General features: G+C 38.2%; 1 protein-coding gene across 1 annotated transcript in view; it reads left to right on the top strand.

Annotated features, from left to right (window-relative positions):
* COL13A1 (collagen type XIII alpha 1 chain) overlaps positions 1–22503 on the top strand; it is a 94180-nt gene extending 71677 nt beyond the window's left edge. The window contains exons 32-38 of the mRNA XM_077930520.1: positions 2681–2716; positions 5761–5814; positions 6610–6663; positions 7272–7307; positions 11744–11821; positions 14278–14316; positions 15964–22503. Of these exons, the coding sequence (XP_077786646.1) occupies positions 2681–2716; positions 5761–5814; positions 6610–6663; positions 7272–7307; positions 11744–11821; positions 14278–14316; positions 15964–15966 (300 nt within the window). The 3' untranslated portion in view covers positions 15967–22503. The remainder of the gene's footprint in view (positions 1–2680; positions 2717–5760; positions 5815–6609; positions 6664–7271; positions 7308–11743; positions 11822–14277; positions 14317–15963) is intronic.
* The last annotated feature ends 704 nt before the right edge of the window (positions 22504–23207 follow it).

Below are 23207 nucleotides of genomic sequence, written 5' to 3'. Positions count from 1 at the left end.
GGTTTGCTGGTCTTTGTTTAAATAGGTTGCTGTAATGTCATGATTTTAACATAATTTTCAAAGCAGGGCAGAAGCACTAAATGATTTAAAAAACTAAGAAAGTGGAAACTCACTCGGAGAGTTCAGAAATGTTGCCAACAGAATGCAAGACACAACAAACATGGCAATTTTTGCAGGACCAATTTATAGGTGGAATATTATTATTTTTAAGAAATCTAAACTTTTGAACTTAACACAGAGAGTTTAAACAAGTCTGGAGAAAGAAATACCCAAGTCAACAATACTACATTTGCTAATAAATGTACATAGCAGAACATTGCTTCCTATTAATAGATCTTAAAGGCTGACTTTGACGTATAATATTATATCATTTACTTTCGTTTATACGATGGTTTATATATCCTAGCTGTGACACAACTGGCTAGTGGTTCCTGCTGTATATGTTCATCCCTATCTGTAACAAAAGCTCTGTATCCAGTCACTTCAATGACTGAACACTTCAATGACTGAATTGGAATGTGCCTGAACATTAGTTGCTTGAGTGGAAGTCTGTTCTCCAAACATGAATCTCCCTTGTTGGATAAGAACAACAGTGTGCATTCATAGAGTTTTTAGTTAGCTAACCTTATGGATACATCACCATATTAACTGAGGGCTAATTTCCCAAGACTTATGTCCCATTGTCCTTGCACATTATCCCATTAGAAATATTACTGCAAGTTGGTGCCAGTTTAAAGTTTCTTGATGTACCCCTAGCAGAGGATGAGGTGTGTGCATATGAAGATTCAGCACCATTAGATGAGCAAATACTGCAACAAATATAGCCAAATTCCAATGCATATAGAAAGAGGTGATGTCAAATGCATCTTGCTACCACCTTTCAAAGAGATGAGAGTACAGAAGATGTTGTACAGGAACTGGTCAGAATTTCTTCATACACTGGGGCTCCCTTGCTGAAAATTTTCTCTTTCAGGGTCACATCATTATACTCTTTAGAGTGTATCTGTGGAAGAAAGCAGATTACAAAAACACACAAAACTCTTTTGGTTACTAGAGCTTGGGGTCACCCAGTGAAACTGATTTATGGTAGGTTCAGGAAAGCCAAAAGAGAGTACTTCACAAGACACATAATACAGAATTCACTAACTTGGCTGGATTTTTTTAAAAAAAAGATTAGAGAAATTCCATTGACAGAAATTTCCTGTGATAGCTAAATGGATTCTGTGTTCAGAGGCCGTGTATCTTCTGTAGGTATTGTGTTTGCTAATTCAGTCAGCCTGTCTAGATTTAAACAGTGCCCATCTTTCTTTGTATTCTCTCTTTTGCTTGAAGAACCTAATAAATCACCAATGATCATTGTCTAATTTGCATTTCAACCAACCAATTTCTTCCTTCAAGTTGTTTTTTTTTTAAAGAAGCCCATCAGAAATTGGCAGCTTAACAAATTTATGTGCTTGATCATTCACAGTTCTAATAGTCTCTCCTATCTAGCTAATATAATCAGTCTTATTGCACATTTCACTGGCTGGGTTAGAAACAACAGACATAAGCTGTTGTTGTTGTTGTTTAGTCGTTTAGTCGTGTCCGACTCTTTGTGACCCCTTGGATCAGAGCAGTATTCAAATACCTGAATGAGAATGCAGCCTATGTGCACAACATGCAGCATCAGTAACTTGTCTATGTATGACTAGAGCTTGTGGATGGACGGATCTGTCAATTTCCCCCCCTGTCCATTTCTCATTTTTCCAGACTTGCATTTTGCAATTTATTTATTTTTAAAGGAATTAAAAGTCCACATGAAAATCTATGTGCATTTTTGTGAACATTTCTCCTGATATATGCATTTTTGTGCACAATTTTGCCTAGTATATTTTAGCAAGCAGTTTCCTCCTTATAGAATGATTTTTTATATTTTTTTTACTAACAACACATTTTTGTATGCAATCTTTTGGTTGAAGAATTGCACCGCAAAATTCTGAAAAGTATGAATTTCAAAGCAGAGCAATGTTTCAAAGCAGAGCAATGTTTTTGTTTCTGTTTGTTAAGTACAGCTTTGGGAAGGTTGCATTGGAATGCAAACTGAACCAGTTCCCCCCACATCCCTACTAATGTCTTACCTAGCCTTCACAATGACATCCCAAGGTTGGTTGCCACCATCTAAAAATGCACTACTGAAAACAGTTAAAACACATTAAAATCAGGACAACAGGGTGGATATACAGGGTGAGGTATATCTCTCACAGGTGTGGGGTAGAGGCCAAGGTAAAGAGCTGTGCCTTCATCAGATGCTACAGTAAATGTGCTGCGATTCAAAGCAACTCCCACTGATGGCCTAAGGATTGCCATCAGCTCTCCTGTTACCATCGCAACCTCAGCTATAGAGCATGAGACAGCAGCGATGCTCTCCCAAAGCTAGGCCTGTTTATTCTGGTAGAGTATGCTGGTGTGCTGCATTCTCACCGGCAACCTAAAGCAATCAGACCATGTTACATTCAGTGTCTTGTTTTTTGTTGGTTTCCTTGTAAGTGCCATCACCTGTCCCTGAGATCCAAGTTTTGTTGTTTTATTGTGAGCATATGTTTGTCTCCAGTCACTGCTTCACTCACCTCTCCCTTCCCCTCCTCCTCACCCTCCCTTCCTCCTCGCCTTTTGTTTTGTTAACCCTTCCTTGTCTGTCCAGGGTGCTTCAGGTTTAGACGGCAGGCCTGGCCCACCGGTGAGTTCCATTTCTCTCTTACCCTACATTCCTATCCCCTAATGCTGTGGTTTGTCTTCTTTGTCTCGCCACAACCGTATCTGTATCATTGTCTTTCCAAAAAGCTGAGACAGAACAAATGCAGCTGCTACATTTTGATGCCGAACAACCATAAAGTTGTAATTCACATCATTACACATTTCCACAGGTCTGGGAATTTAGCCCTAAAGATAACCTGGTTTTATTTACTTGTAATATATTGTAAATTATAAATGAAATTTTTGCATGTACCCATTATTAATGTTATGTACTTCTGTGTCTCATATTGTCAGTCGTCAGCTGTCTTCTTTTCTCTCCCCATGGAAAGCCATGCTTAAAGCATCTCCTTCCACTTTTCTCAGCCATAGTAATGCTTTGTAAATGTCTTATGTGAGCAAAAGGCACTCTATTGCATTTTTATTTCAAGCACATTCAAGCAATGCATTGCAACCAATTTCTTGTTCTGATCTCACTGTAGCCTAGGATGCTCGTCATATGTGCATGAGACATGGGAATAAGACTTAGGGGCTCATTCACACTTTTGCTTGACCTGTATTTTGGTCATATTGTGTACCAATTAATTTCCCCAGGTCTGAGAGCTTTTCTCATTATCTCGTGGCTGTGCCTTGCAAAAACCCATTCTTGCCTGCTGAATCAAATCTTATAAGATGCACAGAAAATCCAAAGAGAGATTTTGCTTAACCAAACTTCAGTTCAGCGGGTAAGATCAGATTTTTGCAAGGCACAGCTGCAGAACAAGAAGAAAAGGTCTCAGACCCAAGAGAATTAATTGGTACACAATATGATCAAAATACAGGGCAAGTGAAAATATAGATGAACCATTATTTTAGGAACAGTGTGTTGCAACATGTCAAAGTGGGCCTTCATATCTGCTCAGTGATCTACTCAGATCCATCCTAATCTAAAATGGACAATACTCTCGAGTTTGTTGGTCCCAGGAGGCTAATAGCTTAACAGCAGCTTCCATAATAAGGCTCTCCAGTTCTCTTCCTGTGTTTGCTTTGGTCATTTCAGCCAGTTCACACAGCCATCAATCCTTTGATAACAGTTCCTGACTCATTTGCTCACGTTCATGTAGTAAATCTGAAACTGAACTATAATAAATATGGACGCTTTGATTTGTGTGTCTTGCTTTCACCTTTTGGGGGATAAGTGATAATGAAAGCAATAGAGAGGTTATCATTTTGGCAATGCAAGAGACTGTGAAGGTGTCAGAATGCTTGTGAGGTATGGCTAGATATGCTGTAACACTGTGACTATGCTGACTAGACTTGTTCAGAATTGACAATATTGAGTTAACCACCTATGAATTCTGCTGGCCAACTCTTCATGCTGAAAGACAGAATAACTATACTAACCCATTTTACAAAGCACCTCCTTGGATTGCAAATGGGCAGCTATTTCCATTAGGTCTTCATATTGTGTCACAGACTCCATAATTTTGATTTCTGTGAAATCACAATGGAACCTCCAGTGCCAAGTTGTTGTAGCAGGTTGTACTGCTTGTTTCGTATTTAAAAACTAGATTTCTTTATGTTTACTTGAATTTACAGAGCAATACCTAGGACTGAGGGGGATCAATGTGATATTATGTTAAACTTACAATTGTGCAGCCACAGAGCTACATCTCCCTGAGTTTCCCGGAAAGACGGATTGACTGATTAATTTGAGTGTATGAACTGATCCATAAGCTAGATTGTGCATGGATTTATTTGATTCATAAACCCAATAAAATTTTGGTAGGACTTAGCTATAAAAGGGGAAATGCTATTGAAGGCACTTCCAGATGGGCGCTATATATTACACACCAGTTAAGATCCAGGTTTTCTATGTGCGCAGTTGGCGCACAACCATCCACACATTGTTTTTCACATGCATTCTGCTGTTTCCCAGCCACATTAGTGGGAGGTCCTTGATTGGTGGGAAACATCTGTTTCCATGTTTGTGTGTGCTTTTAAAAATACATTATTTAGCTCTATAGAAATTATGATAAAGAGATCTTGCACAAAATCTTTGGTTTGTTTCTTTTTAAAGAAAAGTTCTGATCTATGTACTGTGATTACAGTCTCCAAGGTATTCCCCCACTTGTGATGAGATCTTTAGGGAATAGCTTTTCCAAACTAGATTGTTTGGATTGTTGGAACCAGGCAGGCTGGTGTGCTGAAAATAGGTTGTGCTCAGGTGAGGAGCAAGTGGAAGCAGGGTTGTGGCAATGGGGACTATTATCACATCACCACACATGTGATAAACTATTCATTAAATAAATAAATAAATAAATAAATAAATAAATAAATAAATAAATAAATAACATCCACAAGCCTATGGTGACCACAGATGTATAACATGTTATTTGCTACTTAATGGGTTTCCTGCAATAAGAGAAATGTAAAACAATATGTGGGTGGGTATGTTGATAACATCATCATCATGTGGACAGTGCAAAAAAACCTCTGTCTTGTCTAGAAGCACCCGGAGCGAAAACCAAAACACACCATTCTCTGCCCCACTGAAGTTAAATTTAAATGGCAGATAAGGACTTGAAAATAAACAAGACCTTCTCATGTTCTCCATTATATTACTGTACATTTGCATTACTGCCTGTGGCATGGTGATCTGTCAACCTGCATGATGAGCTGCCTATGTAAAAAGTGATGCAAACTTTACTTTCCCCTACTCTACCCAACCACTTCTAAAAGGCTTTAAGTATGAACATGCATTGCCCTCCTTTTGCTACAGCTTTTAGCTTCGTTGATGATTGTAAAGGAATAAATATTTCATCTAATGTTTCAGGAAATGTCTTTGATATTTTTTATCATCTCAACTTCTTCAGCTCAGACGTGGTTCTGTTTTGTATATACAATAATGATGGTCATCAACTTTAAAAGCTGTAGTATTTAAGTGTATACCTGAATAACCAAAAACTCCTCTTTTTTTCCATGCTCTTATGCAGTTTGAAATATGTTGAGTAAATGGCTTCATGGACTTATTTCTCCCTAAAATTTCAGGGTACTCCGGGACCAGTTGGAGTTCCAGGGCCAGCAGGACCAAAAGGAGAGAGGGTGAGCAACCTATAGCAAACAGGTCCATATACCGGCTGTCTGTTACAAGTCCAATACATCTTAAACGCAGCAAATTTTACTTTTCTGATATTATAAGTAATGCTTCCTAATGGATGGTGGGACGCAGGCGGTGCTGTGGTCTAAACCACTGAGTCTCTTGGGCTTGCAGATTGGAAGATTGGCAGTTTGAATCCCTGCAACGGAGTGAGCTCCTGTTGCTCTGTCCTAGCACCTGCCAACCTAGCAGTTCAAAAGCACACTAGTGCAAGTAGATAAATAGGTACCACTGTGGCAGGAAAGTAAACAGTCCTTCCGTGCACTCTGGCTTCTATCACAGTGTTCCATTGTGCCAGAAGTGGTTTAGTCATGCTGGCCACATAGTCGCCTTTGACTGGACTTAACTGTCCAGAGGTCATTTACCTTTTTACCTTACCTAACGGATATTTCCACTGTCTCTTTTTCACTTCTAATGTGTTTTGCTATGTGAACATGATACCTTTTCAGAGATAAACAGTAAAAGGAATGTTTATTTAACACTATTCTGTTGCTAGTCAGCAAAATACAATTTAACCAACACTTTGGGGACCTTTTTGCGGGGATGGAGGTGGAAATCTCTCCTCTCCAATTCCACACTAGCTTGAGAAAAAATTATGTGAAACTGAAAATACAATTCTGTTGCCTAAGGTTCAGAAGTAACTTGCTACTATGAAAGATACAGTATTGGTCTACCTTCTCTGTGCCTGTAATACACTTTCGAAATCAGGACATACTTCTGTCTTCCTAAATTCATTTTAGGGCAATAAAGGAGACCCCGGAACAGCAGGACCAACAGGACCAGCAGGACTTCCTGTAAGTATAGAGCATTTCTTCTTCTTCCTCCACCTCACTTTCCCCATGAAATTCACTTTAATAATTCTACTGCACGAGAACATAGACCTTCTGCTGCAGTTACTTGAGTAAAGCTAAATGCTTTAAAATTTCTCCCTAAGTAAAAAAAAGTATGATCAATTTTCTGTCTAGTTCAAAGGTGGCTAACTCCTAGCTTGGGGGCTGGATCAGATTCTACAAGCAATTTTTTTGCCACTCCCCACAAGGCTTCACCAATTCTGGTGTAAGAACAGCGGGGGTAATATTTAGGCAAATGGATGGGATGAATACAGAGGTTAAGACGTCTCCAACCCACCCAGTGACCTAATAGCAATTCATATCTTCTCCATCTCAGTCATCAGATTAATCACTTTGTGAGCAAGGTTGTAGCTCTAAGGTGATGTATGTGGTTCTCCTCACCTCCCTATTTTATCCCAGCAACCCTGTGATGTAGGTTTGGCTGAGAGACAATGATTGGTCAAATGTCACCCAGTGAGCTTCATGGCCAAGTGGAGATTCAAGCACTAAGCAGCGTACCACACTGGCTTTAAAATGAATAACTTCTTTAAACATTCATGCCTATATTATAGGGTTCACAAGGCTCGCCAGGTGAAAAAGGAAACCGGGTAAGTCTTAAATTATGGCTCTTTCACTATTAAGGCCTTTAAGGAATGGTGGAATGATTAAATTTGTGAGGACTTCAACAGGGATAAGGTAAAATCTAACTGCCTAATAAAGTATAACCCAAAGACTTATCATCCTTTTCAAGGATGTTACCTGTTCAAGAATGTAGGGGCCTGCAGTAATATTGGCTGCTAGCAATAATAGAACCAGAGTTTGAAATAATTCTCATGAAACGCTTGGGAAATTTTAAAATAAAGTTGTGATACAATACTTGATGAAGTAACGAGATGATGTCTTCACAGCACATCACAGTCATGATGAGCGTTACCTCTTAGTTTATGGCTTCTCCAAGGCTGCTGTTGTGTAGAGTACTTAATCATTCCACCTCTGCTTTTATAACTTCCTTTTGATTAAAAAATAAATAAAATGTAGTTATTATTCCGATTACTCTATCAAGCAAGTTCCTGAGACTTTTTCAGTTGGTTTTAAATTTGAATAAAATGTTTAGAACAGTCTTGGTTAACTAAAACTGAAAATTCAGAAACCACTTCGGGCTGGGTTTCTGCCCCAACAAGTTTATTGGCAGATGAGAACTGTCACAGAATGATGAGTGAACCTTCTGCCCAGTTAGACAAGAGTCATTAAGAAGAGACAGCTTTGCTTCTGAATTGCTTGTGATAAAGCTCTGGGGAAAGTCAGGCCAGTTTCACTCTCAGTGCCATTCATAATTCTGAAACCACTTAAAGAGAATAAAGATCCAAAGCACCATGCAGGAGTATGTTTTGCAAAACTGCAACAAATACTTTGAAATCACAATATTGGGCGGGGGACGAGTTAGAGTGAGCAGCAACTGTGCACACACAAATCCTGCATAAGTATCCATTTAGTCATTAAGAAATGAAGAGTCCTTCCATATATCATTAGCAGACACTTTATGACTAATTGATGTTTTGGAAACATTTCTTGAGTCGGGTATGAAATGTGTGGTGCTATGGATGTAAAACAGTCAAGGGCAGCCTGTTATTTAACATGCAGCATGATTTGGCAACGGGATACTCTGTGCAGCAGGTGTGGAAATTATCTTTCCAAACTAGATTTGATGGTAGCACAACCCAGTATTGGTTGCATTATGCTGTATGTTGACAAAGCGGGAAAAGGGCTGATTTAAAGCACAGGAGGAGAGGGCAGGAGACTGCTGACCCTGCCCCTCCCACCCCACCTGCTTCTTTCCAGCTGCTTTTATCCTAGCAGGATTACTTCCAGCCTAGGAGTCCTCCTGGCTGAAAAAGAGCTAAGAAGACATAATTTGGGTAGGGAGAAGTACAGAGAACAGGAGGTTCTCCTGCCTGCCCCTAATGTGCTTTTAAGTCTCACCCCAAGTCCTGTTTTATAAGGATCCAGTGGCAGGCCTGATTCTGACCCATGAATCTCATGCTGCCACCACCCCATGCAGCTTGGTCCTTCTTTTCTGCTAATCAGTCCCATTGGCTCTTGTGTGATGCCATAGGGGTATATCTCCCAGAAAGAGCAGTCAAGAAAATAGAGGTGCAATATTTTAACAGTTCATGGGAATGGAGTGTGCTCATTTGGACAAACCAGCTGAAAAGGTGCCAATGCTTATTCTGTGCATTAAACTTGAATTTGTTATTTCAACTGTTTTTTCTTCTTCTCCTGTCTTTGTGTGGTTTGCGTGTGTGTGTTCCTTGCTTCTACAGGTCTACCTTTGTCCCCCTTATCCCTTCCTGCTCTTCTGCCTTTTCTCCCGGATCCTTCCTTCTCTTCCTGCCGCAACCCAGTCTGCATTTTCTCCTGGATTATCCTCCCTCTAAGCCAACGTTTGATCCTGGGTGACCTCTCCTTTCCCATCCATTTTTCCTGCCAGTTTATTTTTGTTTTATTAAAAACAAACAAACACCAAACCCATTTATTTCCCTTAAAAAAATATACCCACTCTGCCTGGTTTTATGTCGTCTCCTTGCGCCACCTAATCCTTATACCAGTTACTAAATGAAACTCCCTCTGCAGCAATCCCACTTACATCCTACATCCACAAGCACTTATCAAAATGTTTCCCTCTTTTGTATGTTGCTGATTTTTGTAAATTGGCTTGGAAAGATTTCATAATTTTGTTGTCTTTCTGACTATTGGTCCTTGGCTTGATGTTGGCATTATTCATTCAAGGTGACTTTGCACCATTGTTCAGAGAGGTAGCATGAGGCCGATGGTTTCCATTTTTATCCCTTTGAGGGTCTATTTTAAGAACTTAAGTAGAACAGAGCATTTTTACAAAAATTTGCCAATGTTGCCTCTCCTGTTAAATAAAAAAAACATGGTGGAGCCAGCTGATTAATACATGATTTTTAAACAGAAGTGTGTCTTCCTAGGTTTATTTAAAAATTAATACAGAACTTCAGCTAGATTATGTTGTTTTTCAAAGTTAGTCATTGGAAAAAAAGTGTAATGATCCCCACCACTCATTTTACTTTTATTGTCCGCTTGGATATTGTGGATCAGAATTCCCCACTGAGCTCAATGGGATTACTTCTGAGCAAATGTGAGGAGTCGTTGTTCCTAATGCTAATTATTCTAAAACATTTCAGGAGGAACACTGTGATTATTTAATCAATCAATCAATCAATCAAAATAAGCTTCATTGTACTAGCCAAAGGCCATGACAAAACAATACAAACACTGCCAGGAAAAGAAATATCTATATAACTATATGTATAAAGCAGCGCCACTGCATGAAAATGGAAGACAAACACCTTGCTATTGTTTAAATTTGAGGTTTTAATAATACAAAATACACATACATTTAAACATAAAATGCCAAAGCCAGCCAAAAAAACCCCATGAAGAATGTTAAATGAAAAAGAAAATCAAGCTTTTGAAATTAATTGTTTTTACATTACAGTATTTTGTTTTTGTTTATGAGACACTGACTTGAAATGGATAATCCTAAATCTTTTATGTATCTTTTTTAATAAACTATTATTCACAGGGGGAAAGGGGCAAGAAAGGCTCTAGGGGGCCTAAAGGGGATAAGGGAGACCAAGGAGCACCTGGATTAGATGCACCCTGCCCATTGGTATGTTGTGTTTTATAAGGCACATTGTTTTATATTTTAAGCCACTGGGGAAGAAAGAAGGACAAGAGGCAATGACACCACAATGCAGTAACGTCTTGAATTGATTTCTTAAAAAAAAAAAGTGGGGAGCTCTGCCATGCCTACTGAAGTGAAAAAGGAAGCTAGAGCAAGCCCTGGCCATGTAAAACTTGCCCAGTTGAAAAAGCAATACCACTTAAAAACTTCTTGATTCACTGTTACAGCTTCTTCCATAGACTCAAGGCCAATTCATACCTGTGTGTTCACTCATTCACTTGATGACCTGCTGCTGAATTAACTATCTCAAATGAAATGTGTTATGAGGCAATGTGAAAACTGTGTGATCTCATCTACAGGGGTTTGTTTGTAAAGGGTCATCACTTTACATTACAATCATCAAGTGAATGTGTACATGTGAAAGGGGCCTGAGTAAAAGTGAAATCCAAAAGTGCCTTCTTCCTTCGCCCACTTTGGAGATGAGCAAATGGTGTATCAGAAAGATGTTGCAGCTGATTGTGTTGCAGGGTACTCAGTTTATGACACCCAGTGGAAAACAGACTGATCTAGTCCAAAGAAAAAGGAGAAAGTTCTTGACATTGAGCCACTTACATATGGGCAAATTACTCCAATTGTACTTTTAACAAACGTCTTTTTGATGATACCTGAAAGATCATTTGAAATACGTGCAGCTATGTGGAGAGCTTCAGAATTCCTTACCTCCTATGTCTCAAAATAAGATATATATTTTTTAAGGAAATGTTCTAGTGCTAACTTTTGAAGCCATATTTAATTGGTTTACTTTATCTGGGTTATAATAGCTTGTATCTGTATCTGGCCAGAGAACATGACAAGATTTTATTCTGTTTTCTTAATCATATCAAATTAACAGTACTTCAGTAAGATTTTCTAAAGATATTTTAAAGTGAAGCTAATAAAAAATGTGACAAAAACCCAAAGTATTCCATTTCAGCTACTTCCTTAACTCTGTGAATTCTGTAGCAAAGCCATCCAACCAGCTAAAGCACGCCTGCCACCAAGTTGCTTTTAAGTATCAGCTTCCTGGGAAGTCTTTCCCCAAAATTTGGATCTTCTCCCCCCTTGTCTAGCTCTACAGCATTCTCTAATCTTCACCATATAAAACAAGTAGCTTCTGATTATTTCAGAATACTATTTTTTTATAAAGCTATCATTGTATGCCATTGTACATAAAAACACTGGGACTATAACCTGAGTGCCTTTGAGTACATCATTGTTCTACTGAGTTTCTCCACCCATAAAATGGAGATTATCTGCACTGACTAAAGTAATTCTAGTGGTTGATTTCACGAACAGGGACTTCGAGGTTTTAAAGGCGAGAAGGGTGAGCCGGGGTTACCAGGGCTGGACGGGCTGGATGCCCCTTGCCCATTGGTATGGTGTTACCTTCCCTTTCCTGCATGTTTCAGTTTGCTTTTCCTTCCTTCCTTTATTGCAACACCCTTTCCATATCCCCTTCCTTTCTCCCAAATGCTTGATGTCCATTGACACCCATAACAGCTTTTGGAGTGAGACCAGTTGCTACTACCATTTTCCTGCAATATATGAGGATAAATATGCTGGTTTAAGGAACATAAAGTTGCTTGCTCATATCTGCTTTACTTCTTCTTTAACTTTCATGATCTTGCAAATATCTCACACCACATAAAAGAGCATCTAATTCACATATATAAACTGTGAGCCTTCCACAGATCTTGCTATTCGCCACGTCACCCTGCCTTCCCACTTCTGTCCTGCAACACACCTATTTCATATCCTCTATTTCAGAATTACAGGTTTCCCATGTATCATGGCAAAAGACTATGCATATTTCTTTCGTTTTTTTAATTCTGAATTTGCAATTTCTTCAATTATAATCTGTTCCTTGAAGATTTCAGGAGACAGGTTATTGACTGGGATCATAAGAGTTCAAAGTGCTGTTTTTGCCATTTAAAGAGAATCACCTCCCCAGATGAACCAGCCCATACCCTGTAGTCTTCATCAGAGGCTCTTCTCTGTATGCCCCAGCCAAGGAAGGTGCAGAAAGTTAGCCACACAATAATGGGTCTTTTCAGTGTTGCTTCCTCCCCCCCCCCCCAGGGGAATATACCACATTCATTACTGGTTACACACACAAGCACACACACTCCTACTCTGATACACTACATGGATACAAACACACACAAAATCTTGTGAAAAGTCAAACTGATGCTATATTCTTATAACAAAGCAAGAAACCCAATGTTAAAATATGCTTTCTGCTTCAAGCATGAAAAAAACCCTTACTTTTTAACTTGTCACTCTGCTGCCATAGTTCCTGGACTGCTCTGTATTCTAAGAGCATGTATGAAGTCCATGCTTTTCAAGTGTGATATGCCTAATTTCTGCTCTTTACTAATAAATATGCTTCCTTCTGCCTCCCAGCCTCTGCAAAACAAACACAGTTATGACCACATCCTTCTGTTGATCCCCTCAATTGTAACTCTTGTTCCCTAACTTTGGATTTTACATGCATTATACAATTCATTCCTGCCAATGGGACCATTGTACCAATGGGAACTTCTTCATTCATTGTTAATTGATCTTCAGTTATTGCATTTTGCAGTTGTATGTACCAGTGGAAAGATGTACTGTCAGGAGAGTGTCTGAATTAAGGATAATAGGTTTAGAAAACATGTTATTTCAGTGTCAAATGATCATTAATTTATCATACTTCTTGCCACTATATTTTTTTAAAAGGTATTATTTCTCATGAGAAATCTCTCTTTAGAAAGCATATTAGTTGTCAGAGGAACAAACCAGTCATAATTCTGCCTGAAGTTTGATCAATCCACAAGTCTGACCAGCTCTTTGTTTTAATAGGTTTGTGTGTATGTATAAATGTATATGCTTTCGTAGATTTTCACGGGTATAGGTATGCAGGTTTTGGTGTCCTCGGGTGTCTTCCCGTGTAAAAGTTGGGGTGTCTAGGCGACGTTTCGACGAGGTCTCACTCGTCATCTTCAGGCTGGTGCTAAGAAGCCGAAAGCACCAGCCTGAAGATGACGAGTGAGACCTCGTCGAAACGTCGCCTAGACACCCCAACTTTTACACGGGAAGACACCCGAGGACACCAAAACCTGCATAAATGTATATGTATATATATATCAAACACACACGTTAAAATACTGGAATGACTAATGGGTAATCCAATTAGAAATCTGGGTGACAGGAATACAGCTTGCTGCACACTCTTGACAGTATTAGGGGACACACTGGGACTTTCCTTTAAACTGGCTCCCCTCATATAATCATGGCTTGGTGAGCATAGCCTTAGAAAATTATTCTATTTGTGCTTACAGATACTTTAAATAATAGGTGCACACACAGCCTGCAAAGCACTAAACGAAACATCAGAACACTGTAGTTTGAGGACTGGGAAAATGCTATGTCCCTACCACTGCCTACCGAGAGGAGAGGCTTCTGAAGGCTAAACCAGTCAGTAGTAGCTGTACATTTAGAAAGTAATTTATGAACCATAGAAATCAGTGACAAAACTTTCATAGGTTTTAATGGATCTGGATTCCACACTTATTGGACAGTAAAGTGATTGTATGGAAGGGCCCAACATGAATTTGATTGCAAGATTCTGATCTGGAACATGTGGGCCTTCTATTATATGCAGAGGCAGCCCTCTTGTACCAAACATGTTTATTCACTCTATGGCAAAGCAAGGTGTATTACATTGGGATATCTCATCTAAACAGATTTTAAATTTTTGAATATTTTCTGCAGCTATATTATTTATTTCCTCTCCTGATTTATTTTAGTCTTTTGCTATCTTGAACTCCTTAAATCATTCTTTGTTATAGGGGGAAGATGGCTTGCCAGTTCAAGGATGCTGGAATAAGGTAATGGCATGATTGTGATATGTGCTGCTTCTGCATGGTGTAACTATAACAGAAAAGCATGAAGGGTTGGCCATAGCACACTTCTGTCCCAATTCAAAAACATCTATATTATAGGTACTATGTTATTGTTCAAATATATGAAAATAAGATGAATACATGGGTAATGTATCTTTTATAACTCAGACCAAACCAAACACATTAGCAATTCACCATGCTGTAAGCCGCCCAGAGTGGGGTATACATAATATAATCATATCAAAAGCCTAAAATTATAAACTGTATGCCAATATTTTAAGAGCCTAAGTAGATATGACGCTAAACACATCATTAGCAAACATCTCTGTATGCTGTCTCTCTTTTAATGCAGAGCAGGCACAGGAGGGGAGTGCTGCAAAGAGAACTTTCCTTCTGGGGTCAAAAACAGCTGGAAGGGATTATCTTTGGGGGGGGGGCATGATAGAGGAAGGAGTTAAACCTTCTATCACCATGTACTTCGGTCCTGACAAAAATCACCCCAAGTCCACTATTCTTTTTCTTTTAATCCACATACCTGCTTACTAATGATGTGTTTGATGACATATCTAGTTTGGTCCTTATAAGTCAGAATTCGACATTCATGAGAATGTTAGACTTATTTAACAACTCACTTCTGTTATTCAAACAGAGACTTTCATAATTAAACATCCAAAACTTTTAAAATTAGGTTTTAAACCACTTGATAACAGAGTCTGTAATTTGTACAGAGGTTACATATCTATTGGACTCTCTGTGTAAAAGTATTTGTGAACCTTTATGCATTCAAAAGTATGCTATATGGCTGAATACAGCATTAAGATGCCCTGGTGCATCCATTGTAATAAAGTATCTCTCCATAAAGTTCATGCTGTGATTAACCTCTCACAAGATGTCTCGTACAGTATGATTACATCTTACATGCATTTAACTTGTGTAGTTTCAACCCTAAGAGGTTGAAGGCCAGCTGGTTGAAATTCCACAAGTTAAATGCAAGCAAGGCAGAGAGCTTAGCAGCTTTTTTGTGCCAGGTTTTCCCAGTGCAAAAAGAGCTTTTAAGTTCTCTGCCTTTCTTGTGTGGGCAATGCCCTCTCAGCACACCAGTGCTGGGATGCTCTTGCAAGATCTCACAGGGCTGTCCAAGTTCCTGCGAGATGTCGTGAGCATCCCTAACCTTCCAGAGCTAGCATGCTGAGTGGGCCTTGCCTAGCAAGCAAAGCAGAAAGCTTAAAAGCTCTGCAGATCGTAAGACTGCCACTGATTAAAGTGGAATTCCAGTGAAGCATTTTGAACTCCAAACCGCAGACTCTGAATATAGAGGGAATAGGACCAAATGGGTTACAAATTTCTCCTAGTCAATTACTGAAGAATGCAAAATGAACAGGTGATTTCCCCAGGACTTGTTCCTAAGAAAAATGCCTGTCAACAAAGCTAGACATTTTCATACTGATGAAACATGCAAAATCTCTCTTTTACATCAATAGGACTTCAACATGCTTAGCTTTGATTACATGCTTAGATTATTTCCCTTGGATCATACTCACATATACCTTCACACCACTTCTTCTCAACAGAAAATCCCTTTCAAAATTATTATGTGTGATATTAACATAGTTTTATATTTTTCTTTTGCAGTGAAGATTCTAACCATGGACTGGCCTGTGTGTGTATGTGTGTTTGTGCATAGAATATTTATTTTTATACAGTGTTCTTTTTGGAAGTGCCAAAAGATAATGCATTTTTCAAATTATAAAGAGCTGCATATTTTTGTACAGAAAATGCTACTTTTTTCCCTTTTTATCTGATTGTCAGTCATTTGTATCGTTATATGTATATTGATACTATGCTACTTGCATTGTGGAATACAGCTGCAATATTTGCATGATATTTGTGCACTCATACTAAGTGATACAGCTAAATAAGTTATTGCATTAAGGTGCCAGGAAGAATCACTCTATTTACATAGGAAGACCAACAAAGCCATTTGACAATGAATGCAAGAACAATTTAAAATACTATGGACTTTCATTATTAAAATGAAATGAAATGAACATTTGTAAAATAAATCATATATATATATAATGGTATTTCATGGGAAAACTTAAGCCAACAAAGTGAGAAACAACAGGGACCACCTGTGTTTAACCCTATTGCCAGCAGAGGGCACCACTGATGAAATAACTAAATTTGTAGGAGAGAATTAGTGGATAACAAAACATGCACATACATAAAGCCCTTACAATAAGGAAGTTGGTCCCACTGAACTCAGTAGAAACTTCTAGCATTCACAATAACCCTTTTCAGTTCTTGGACATCTTTTAAAAGCTGCTGCCTCTCTTCCCATGCACTGCTGCTCTTCAAATATTTCATTCTAAGGAGCATCAAATGTTATTGCACTAAGATGCATTTATTCAGCATTTCCCTGTTTGCCCCTGCACCCTGCAAGATCTCACAACCCAAACAACGGCTGTTTTCCTCTGGTTTTAACACATGTTGCTTCTTGTCCTCACTTCAGTGTCAAACTAAAGGTAATGCAGGAGACTAAAATAATTAATTGTGGCCACTATCAATTAAAACATATGAACCCAAGAGGCCCAGACAGGCAATCCATGATAAGGATCTCAAGGTCACATCTATTTGAACCCTCAGTTCAGTTTCCCTTGACATTATTAACATATGATAGATTCTTAACTAAATATATGCTGACCACTTCACATAGAGGAAAGAGCAGCTCTCTGGTCAATCCACTGAAACCAGGACAAACCCACAGCAGGATATGCTTTGGCTTGGTAGGTCATGTGGTGTGTGTGCCTCAGCTGAACATTTCCAATTATTTTCTCATTTCCCCATGTGACTCGTCATTCTTCTCATATCCTTCTAAATCTCTTCTGGCTTCTCAGCATTTTCTTGAACTTTAGTATGGAGAACATAGTACTACAAGGGAAGGCTTAGCCTTGTGTAGATTACTGCTATGTATTTCTCTAGTCTTGGAAGCAGTACTAGTTATGTATACTATAGACGCAGACCAGTATTTTAAAAGATGTCACTCAGTTCATGCACCATGCAAATTCCCCATCATGACTACCACCAATATCCACACTAATGACAGATCCGCAACATACATTTAAAGCATACCCAACACACATTGAAAGAACATTACTTTCTCCAAAGAATCCTGGGAACTGTAGTTTAAAAAAGACAGAATTGTAGCACTGTGAAGGGGGAAACTACAGATCCTGGGATTTTTTGGGCGAGTTATGTGCTTTAAATTTGGATGGTCTTTAAATATATGGTGTATATCTGCCCCAACTCTGCAGCTGATAATTCAAAATGTGCACTGCATCTCCATGATGCACCCCAAATGAATCGTTATGAAACCCAACTCAGATTTAGTTCACTATCAGGGCACAACAGGAAACTAGACTGTTCCTGGTTTACAATGTCACTATTCTGAGTAGAGCAAAGGATTGTGCAACATACTAGCTGCAGTCCACTCACATTATTTCAGGGAGGTGTGATAGATTCCCATCATTTTCATAAAAGGGATGGCACAGGTGCAAAACCCAAAATAGCCAAGTGAAAAATACTTGCTGCTAAGGATTATAAACGTTTAAGTGGAGCCCAGTGGAACACAGATAAAATTAGATTTGAGATTTTGCATAGTTTTAAGTACATGAGAGCAGCACTTTTACTAATATCTGAAAGGACATTTCTATATGAAATAATATATCTGTCACTTAAAGGGTCAAACTCCTTGGCTGATAGCCAAATAATGAAACAAGTAAGAGAGTGGAGATATTTGTGGAAGGCCTACAGTGGTGACAGAAGAACATCCTGCTTGAAGGTTTGCTGAAGCTATTGAATGAGTTGCCTCCAAGGAGCACGGAAGTATTCTTGAGCCACGCGCACCAGAGTTTTGTTCCTGAACAGTGGACCTGGTGAGGCTACAGAAGATGGACACCCCAGTGGTTTTTGCTCTCTCCTTCCAGAGGTCGGCACCAGTGCCAGATGTGAGAGAAACTGGCTTCTGTTTCATCATTTTTCATTCAATTCAGTCTGTTATGATAATAGGAGCCTTCGTCCAAAAATCTTGACATGTCATGCAGCAGCTGATGTGAAGAACATTAGGACATAAGACAACTTTCTGTGGTTGCTGCTTTTTTCAAAAGAGGGGCTATTTTTCTCATATTTCTAAGCAATAAACTTGAATATTGATTCTGAAAAGCAGCTCAGTGAAGATACAGCAACACTTTGCCATCTTTCCTGGTTGCCCAGTGACAAACATTCATTTACTTACGTGATGATTCCATCCTTAACCTTTTCATGGCTTCTCTTCAAAAGCTACCATTTATTTTTCTGCAAGAAAGTTATTATCCTTTTGGTGTACTAGAAGTTAATTTTAAATTTGATAAATGTTTGATTTCTTTTTTACATAATTTTAGTTCTACTCATTTTCAGACATTTTTCATACTAGAAACATATTTGTCATGAAGTATTTGCTGCCATGATAAAACTCTGTTCAATTTCTCTAGGTTCCCTTTTCAGTGGAACTACCCCAGTGCTAAAAACATAAGGGTACCACTTTAACAGACTGTACAAGTTTATGGGACAAAAGATTGGGGGGGGGAGAATATAGCTTTCCAATAATGTGCTGACAATTTTAATGACAACTTCGCCCCTTTTGAATTTTGATAGTTTTGTAATATCATCTGAGTTATTTAAGAAGTTTCAAGTGGATGCAATGTAGTCCCAGTAACTTACTATTTTGTCAACTAGGTTTAAAACTTCTACTGATTCCTGTAGTCCATGTGTATTATTGTTAATTTGTTTTAAGTGTAGGTATCTCTGGGATGTCTTCTATTGTGAAGACTTGTGCCAAAAACGCATTTAGTTCATCTGTAATTTACTTGGTTTCTTTCCTTTTCTGAATGCTCCCCCAGGGCTCTAGCACAGTTAAACTGCCCCAGCAGCTCCTTGCATGCAACACTTTTGCATACATTTGGGCTCCCTTATCCCTTTCACAGGAGGCAATTCTGTGTATACATCTGTTTACACATGCAGATCTGCATCCTACATTGCTGAAAATGGATTCATGCAGAAATAGCATATTCACATTGGAATGCCCACAAAGCTCTAGATGAGAACTGTCAGTAAACACTCAAATAGCAACAACCCATAAATTGTAAAGGAAAAAGACATGATTGCTTTGATTGTTGGATGCCTCTTTCACCAGGACAGAATTCATGGAATGAGGCTTCCCCCACCTTCCCTCTAGTCCCCTGAAAGTCTGTTAATAGGGACTGGGATACTTTGGGGATATGCTATGGGGGCCTGCAGATTAAAATCCCTCACTTCTGAATATAACAGCAATCTGGGATCTAAACCATTATGTTTCATTGATTGCTTATAAATCAGTTTAGTGCAGAGCCTGAACTATTCAGTAAGAAAATAGAAGGATTTCACAATACTGAGAACAAACAGTATAAACTGGTTACTGGAAACCTTAATTGCCACTGGGTACTATTTCATCACTAGATGATTTCTGCCACAGCTTTATCTGCAGAAAAACCAGAAATGGGCAAGTCAGAAGTGATACAGGGTAGTTGTTCATGAGACTTGCGCTTAAGTTCTTATAATTATACCACACTGGGCACAGTTAAGTGCACTATTATGAAGCAATGCCATTGAAATCAATGGGCCATAAGCATGGATCTGTGTTGCAGTGTACCCATAATTTAGATGTCCTGCTAGGCTTCAAGGATTGTTCCCATCCCAACCTCCACATATACAATCTGGTCAGCAAAGGTGTTCACTGCGATGTTGGAGGAGGTTCCATATGGACAATGGGGATACATACAGAGGACTGTCCAGCAATGAGGAGAAAGCCCTCTGCACTTACGAATTCTTTATGTATGCACCTGCAAAATTTTGGATTGGACTGAATGTTCTTCAGATCAGGGAGAGTGTGTGCTCATAAAGAACAAGAAGAAATTGAATGTTACTTCAAAACATTTTTGATATAAGACTTGTTCAATGTAAGTATTAACAGGGACTGCTATTTTTGCATATCAGGTTTGTTGCAGAAGTTCTTGTTTTGTTGAGGTAAGAATGTGTCCAACTGCAGGGCGGTGTGCCTTTGTACTTTAGTATATTCATATTTTAATATTACATTTCCTTTTTTATTTTGTTATATATTCTGTAGCTGTATTTTGAAATGGAAAGCAAGAAAATCGCAAGTTCCTAAATCATTTGTTGTTAGGGATAATGTTTTCTTGCCTTCCAAGTATACACTATCTAATTGGTGCTTTTTTGCTGATGGGCAGATGTTAGCTCGGAAGTTTTCTTTTTTCCACAGACTACCCTGGGGACCAAACAACTGTGGACTCCCTAAATACAGGCCCCCAATCAAGCTCTAGCAACTCAGTTATGTTTGGCTAATAACACCAGGAAGAGGACAGGGATTCACATTCCAGTGAATGTGCATCTAACTCTGCACCCCCATCATTCTGGCACATTAGTTATGTATAATTATGCACCACTAGAGCGGGATTGTGGGATCAAAATGGTCTCTTTCAATAATAGTAACAATTTACACAAAATGTAGGGACCAGGAAGGGCAAAGAAATGGTCTCTTTTGATGACAGGTAGTCTCTCTAAACGAAAACAGACTCAACATGTCTGTTCTGTTTGAAGCGATTGTTTCCTGTGCTTTAACTTTCAATCTCCAAGTTGTCCTAAGTAAACAACTCCTTGCTCAGAGACACAGTATACCTCTGGACATGAAGAGGTTGAGGAATGAGCAAGAGAGAACTGCCATCACCTTCACACTCTCCTTGTAAGCTTCCTCTACTGAAAACAGAATGCTGGACAAAATGGATCTTGCATGATTCCCAATGCATTTATGAATTAATTGAGCACTTAAACGCTAAGTTCATTATGCAGTCTGTATAATCTTTGGGCATTTGGGTTGCTTGCATATTTAAGTTAGCTCTCAATAGTTTTATATCTAAATAGCTAAATACCAGCTTTGCTTTATAAATGATGTATGGAGAAGGAATTATAATTTTTACATGCATTAATCTTAGGTTTTATTGTTGCTATTATTTTTGACTAGTTACTATATTATTTTGAGATTTCAGACAGTAATGGGAAGTATAAGGGTCTGATGGTAAATCAATTAGCTACCTTTTCCTGTTAATACATTGCTCCTGGTGAGTGCCAACTTCCATTTAGAGAAAATTCCGTATGTCTCCGCATCCCAATACACTTCAACACCTTACTTCTACATCTTTCATATCCTTTCAATCAGTGCCACTAATTCTAGTGACGCTTGCAAATGAGTGCACATCCTCCTCATGCAACAAATATATTTTCATAAAATATATTTAAACTCCTATTCAATGTATCTACCAAATGTTCTCCAATATATGTAATCAACAATTTCTAGTCTTCATTCTACATGTTCTTCCAAAACTAGAAATCAGTGCATGCGAAACAGCAAAAAAGATATCAAAAGTGAAACTAATTCTAAATATGTTCTAGCAGCTATGCAAACTTTTGTATGAGCATGGGAGCTCCTAGAAAAGCCTATTTACAATAGCTCTGTGCACTCTTGTACAAGCATTTTTGGAATGCTAGCAGCAATTTTTCTTCCCCTTCAGTTAATTATGGGATCCAGCACCACAATGTCTAAAGATGCATGTTTTGCATGCAAAGGAATTGATTTTTTTGAAGAATTTCCTGTGAGTAAAGACCCATGGAAATATTTCCAAGGACCCATCGTATCTTACTCATGTGACTTATTGAAAGATGACAAATTAGTTTTATTTGCCTTCATTGTGCATTTACCAACAACAAAAAACTAGTGTCATGAATTCAAAGTGTTAATTTAGGACAGACCCTATAGGAATTATTTCCAAATCCAGGTTAAGGTAGATTATAAATAAATTCTAGGAACCTTCATAAATAGTAGGTAAAGATATTAAAATCAGGGCAGACAGAAACCTGCCATTTAATATTTTTTTTGTGGTATCCTACCTCACAATAATCAATGGGACTCTTGTAATAGCTTTAAAGTCATCATTTCATTCTAGATATTTAAGCTATCATAATTTTTTCAAAAAATTATATGAGTAGCTAATCTTTTGAATTAATATTTGGTTTTGTTTTTTTAAAGTGGAGCCACTTTTTGCAGGAAACTGATTTGCAGAAACAATTTGCTGTTGTTTCTGGTTTTGTCAATTTACATGACAAAATATGCTTTATATCTGGTTTTATTTGATGTACAAATATTTAAAATTTTATTAAACTGGTATATATTGCATTGTTGGGGCATTGTTTCTACATTCTCCTACATAGGCTTCAACTGATATACATCTTTGTATCTACATAGGTTGTGATGAAATTTTCAGTTTGTTAAATCACTGCTTGGCATGCCAACTAAATATTGTAGGGTAATATTTAATAAGCTTTGTGAGAAAGCAACTTCAAACTCTTTTTACTTCAAACAGATAACTAAAGGTATTTATCCATTTAAATTGGATTATCTACCTAAGCAGTTACTATTGTTTTTTACCTGTTTCTTCAGGTAAGCCTTTATTTATCAGAGATGCAAACCCATCAAATTCTATGTAGCTTTAAAGTACAACCCAATACAATTCTACTCAGAAGTGTATCCTGGATAACAGGGTACAAAATTGCAGCCTTAACCTAAATAATTCTGTTTAAATAGTATGTGTGTGTGATAAGCTATTTTGTAATTAACTGCAGCCAAAGTTTGTGCCCACTTAAAAAAAAAAGTATTTCAAGCTTCTGCTGAATACTGATTTAAACGTTTAGGGTTATATCCAACAAGTCATACACAGAGTAGAACTACTGAA

The sequence above is a fragment of the Podarcis muralis genome, chromosome 6, assembly GCF_964188315.1.
Source record: "Podarcis muralis chromosome 6, rPodMur119.hap1.1, whole genome shotgun sequence".
In the NCBI taxonomy this organism is placed as follows: domain Eukaryota; kingdom Metazoa; phylum Chordata; class Lepidosauria; order Squamata; family Lacertidae; genus Podarcis; species Podarcis muralis.
This window is presented reverse-complemented; position numbering and strand designations above follow the sequence as displayed.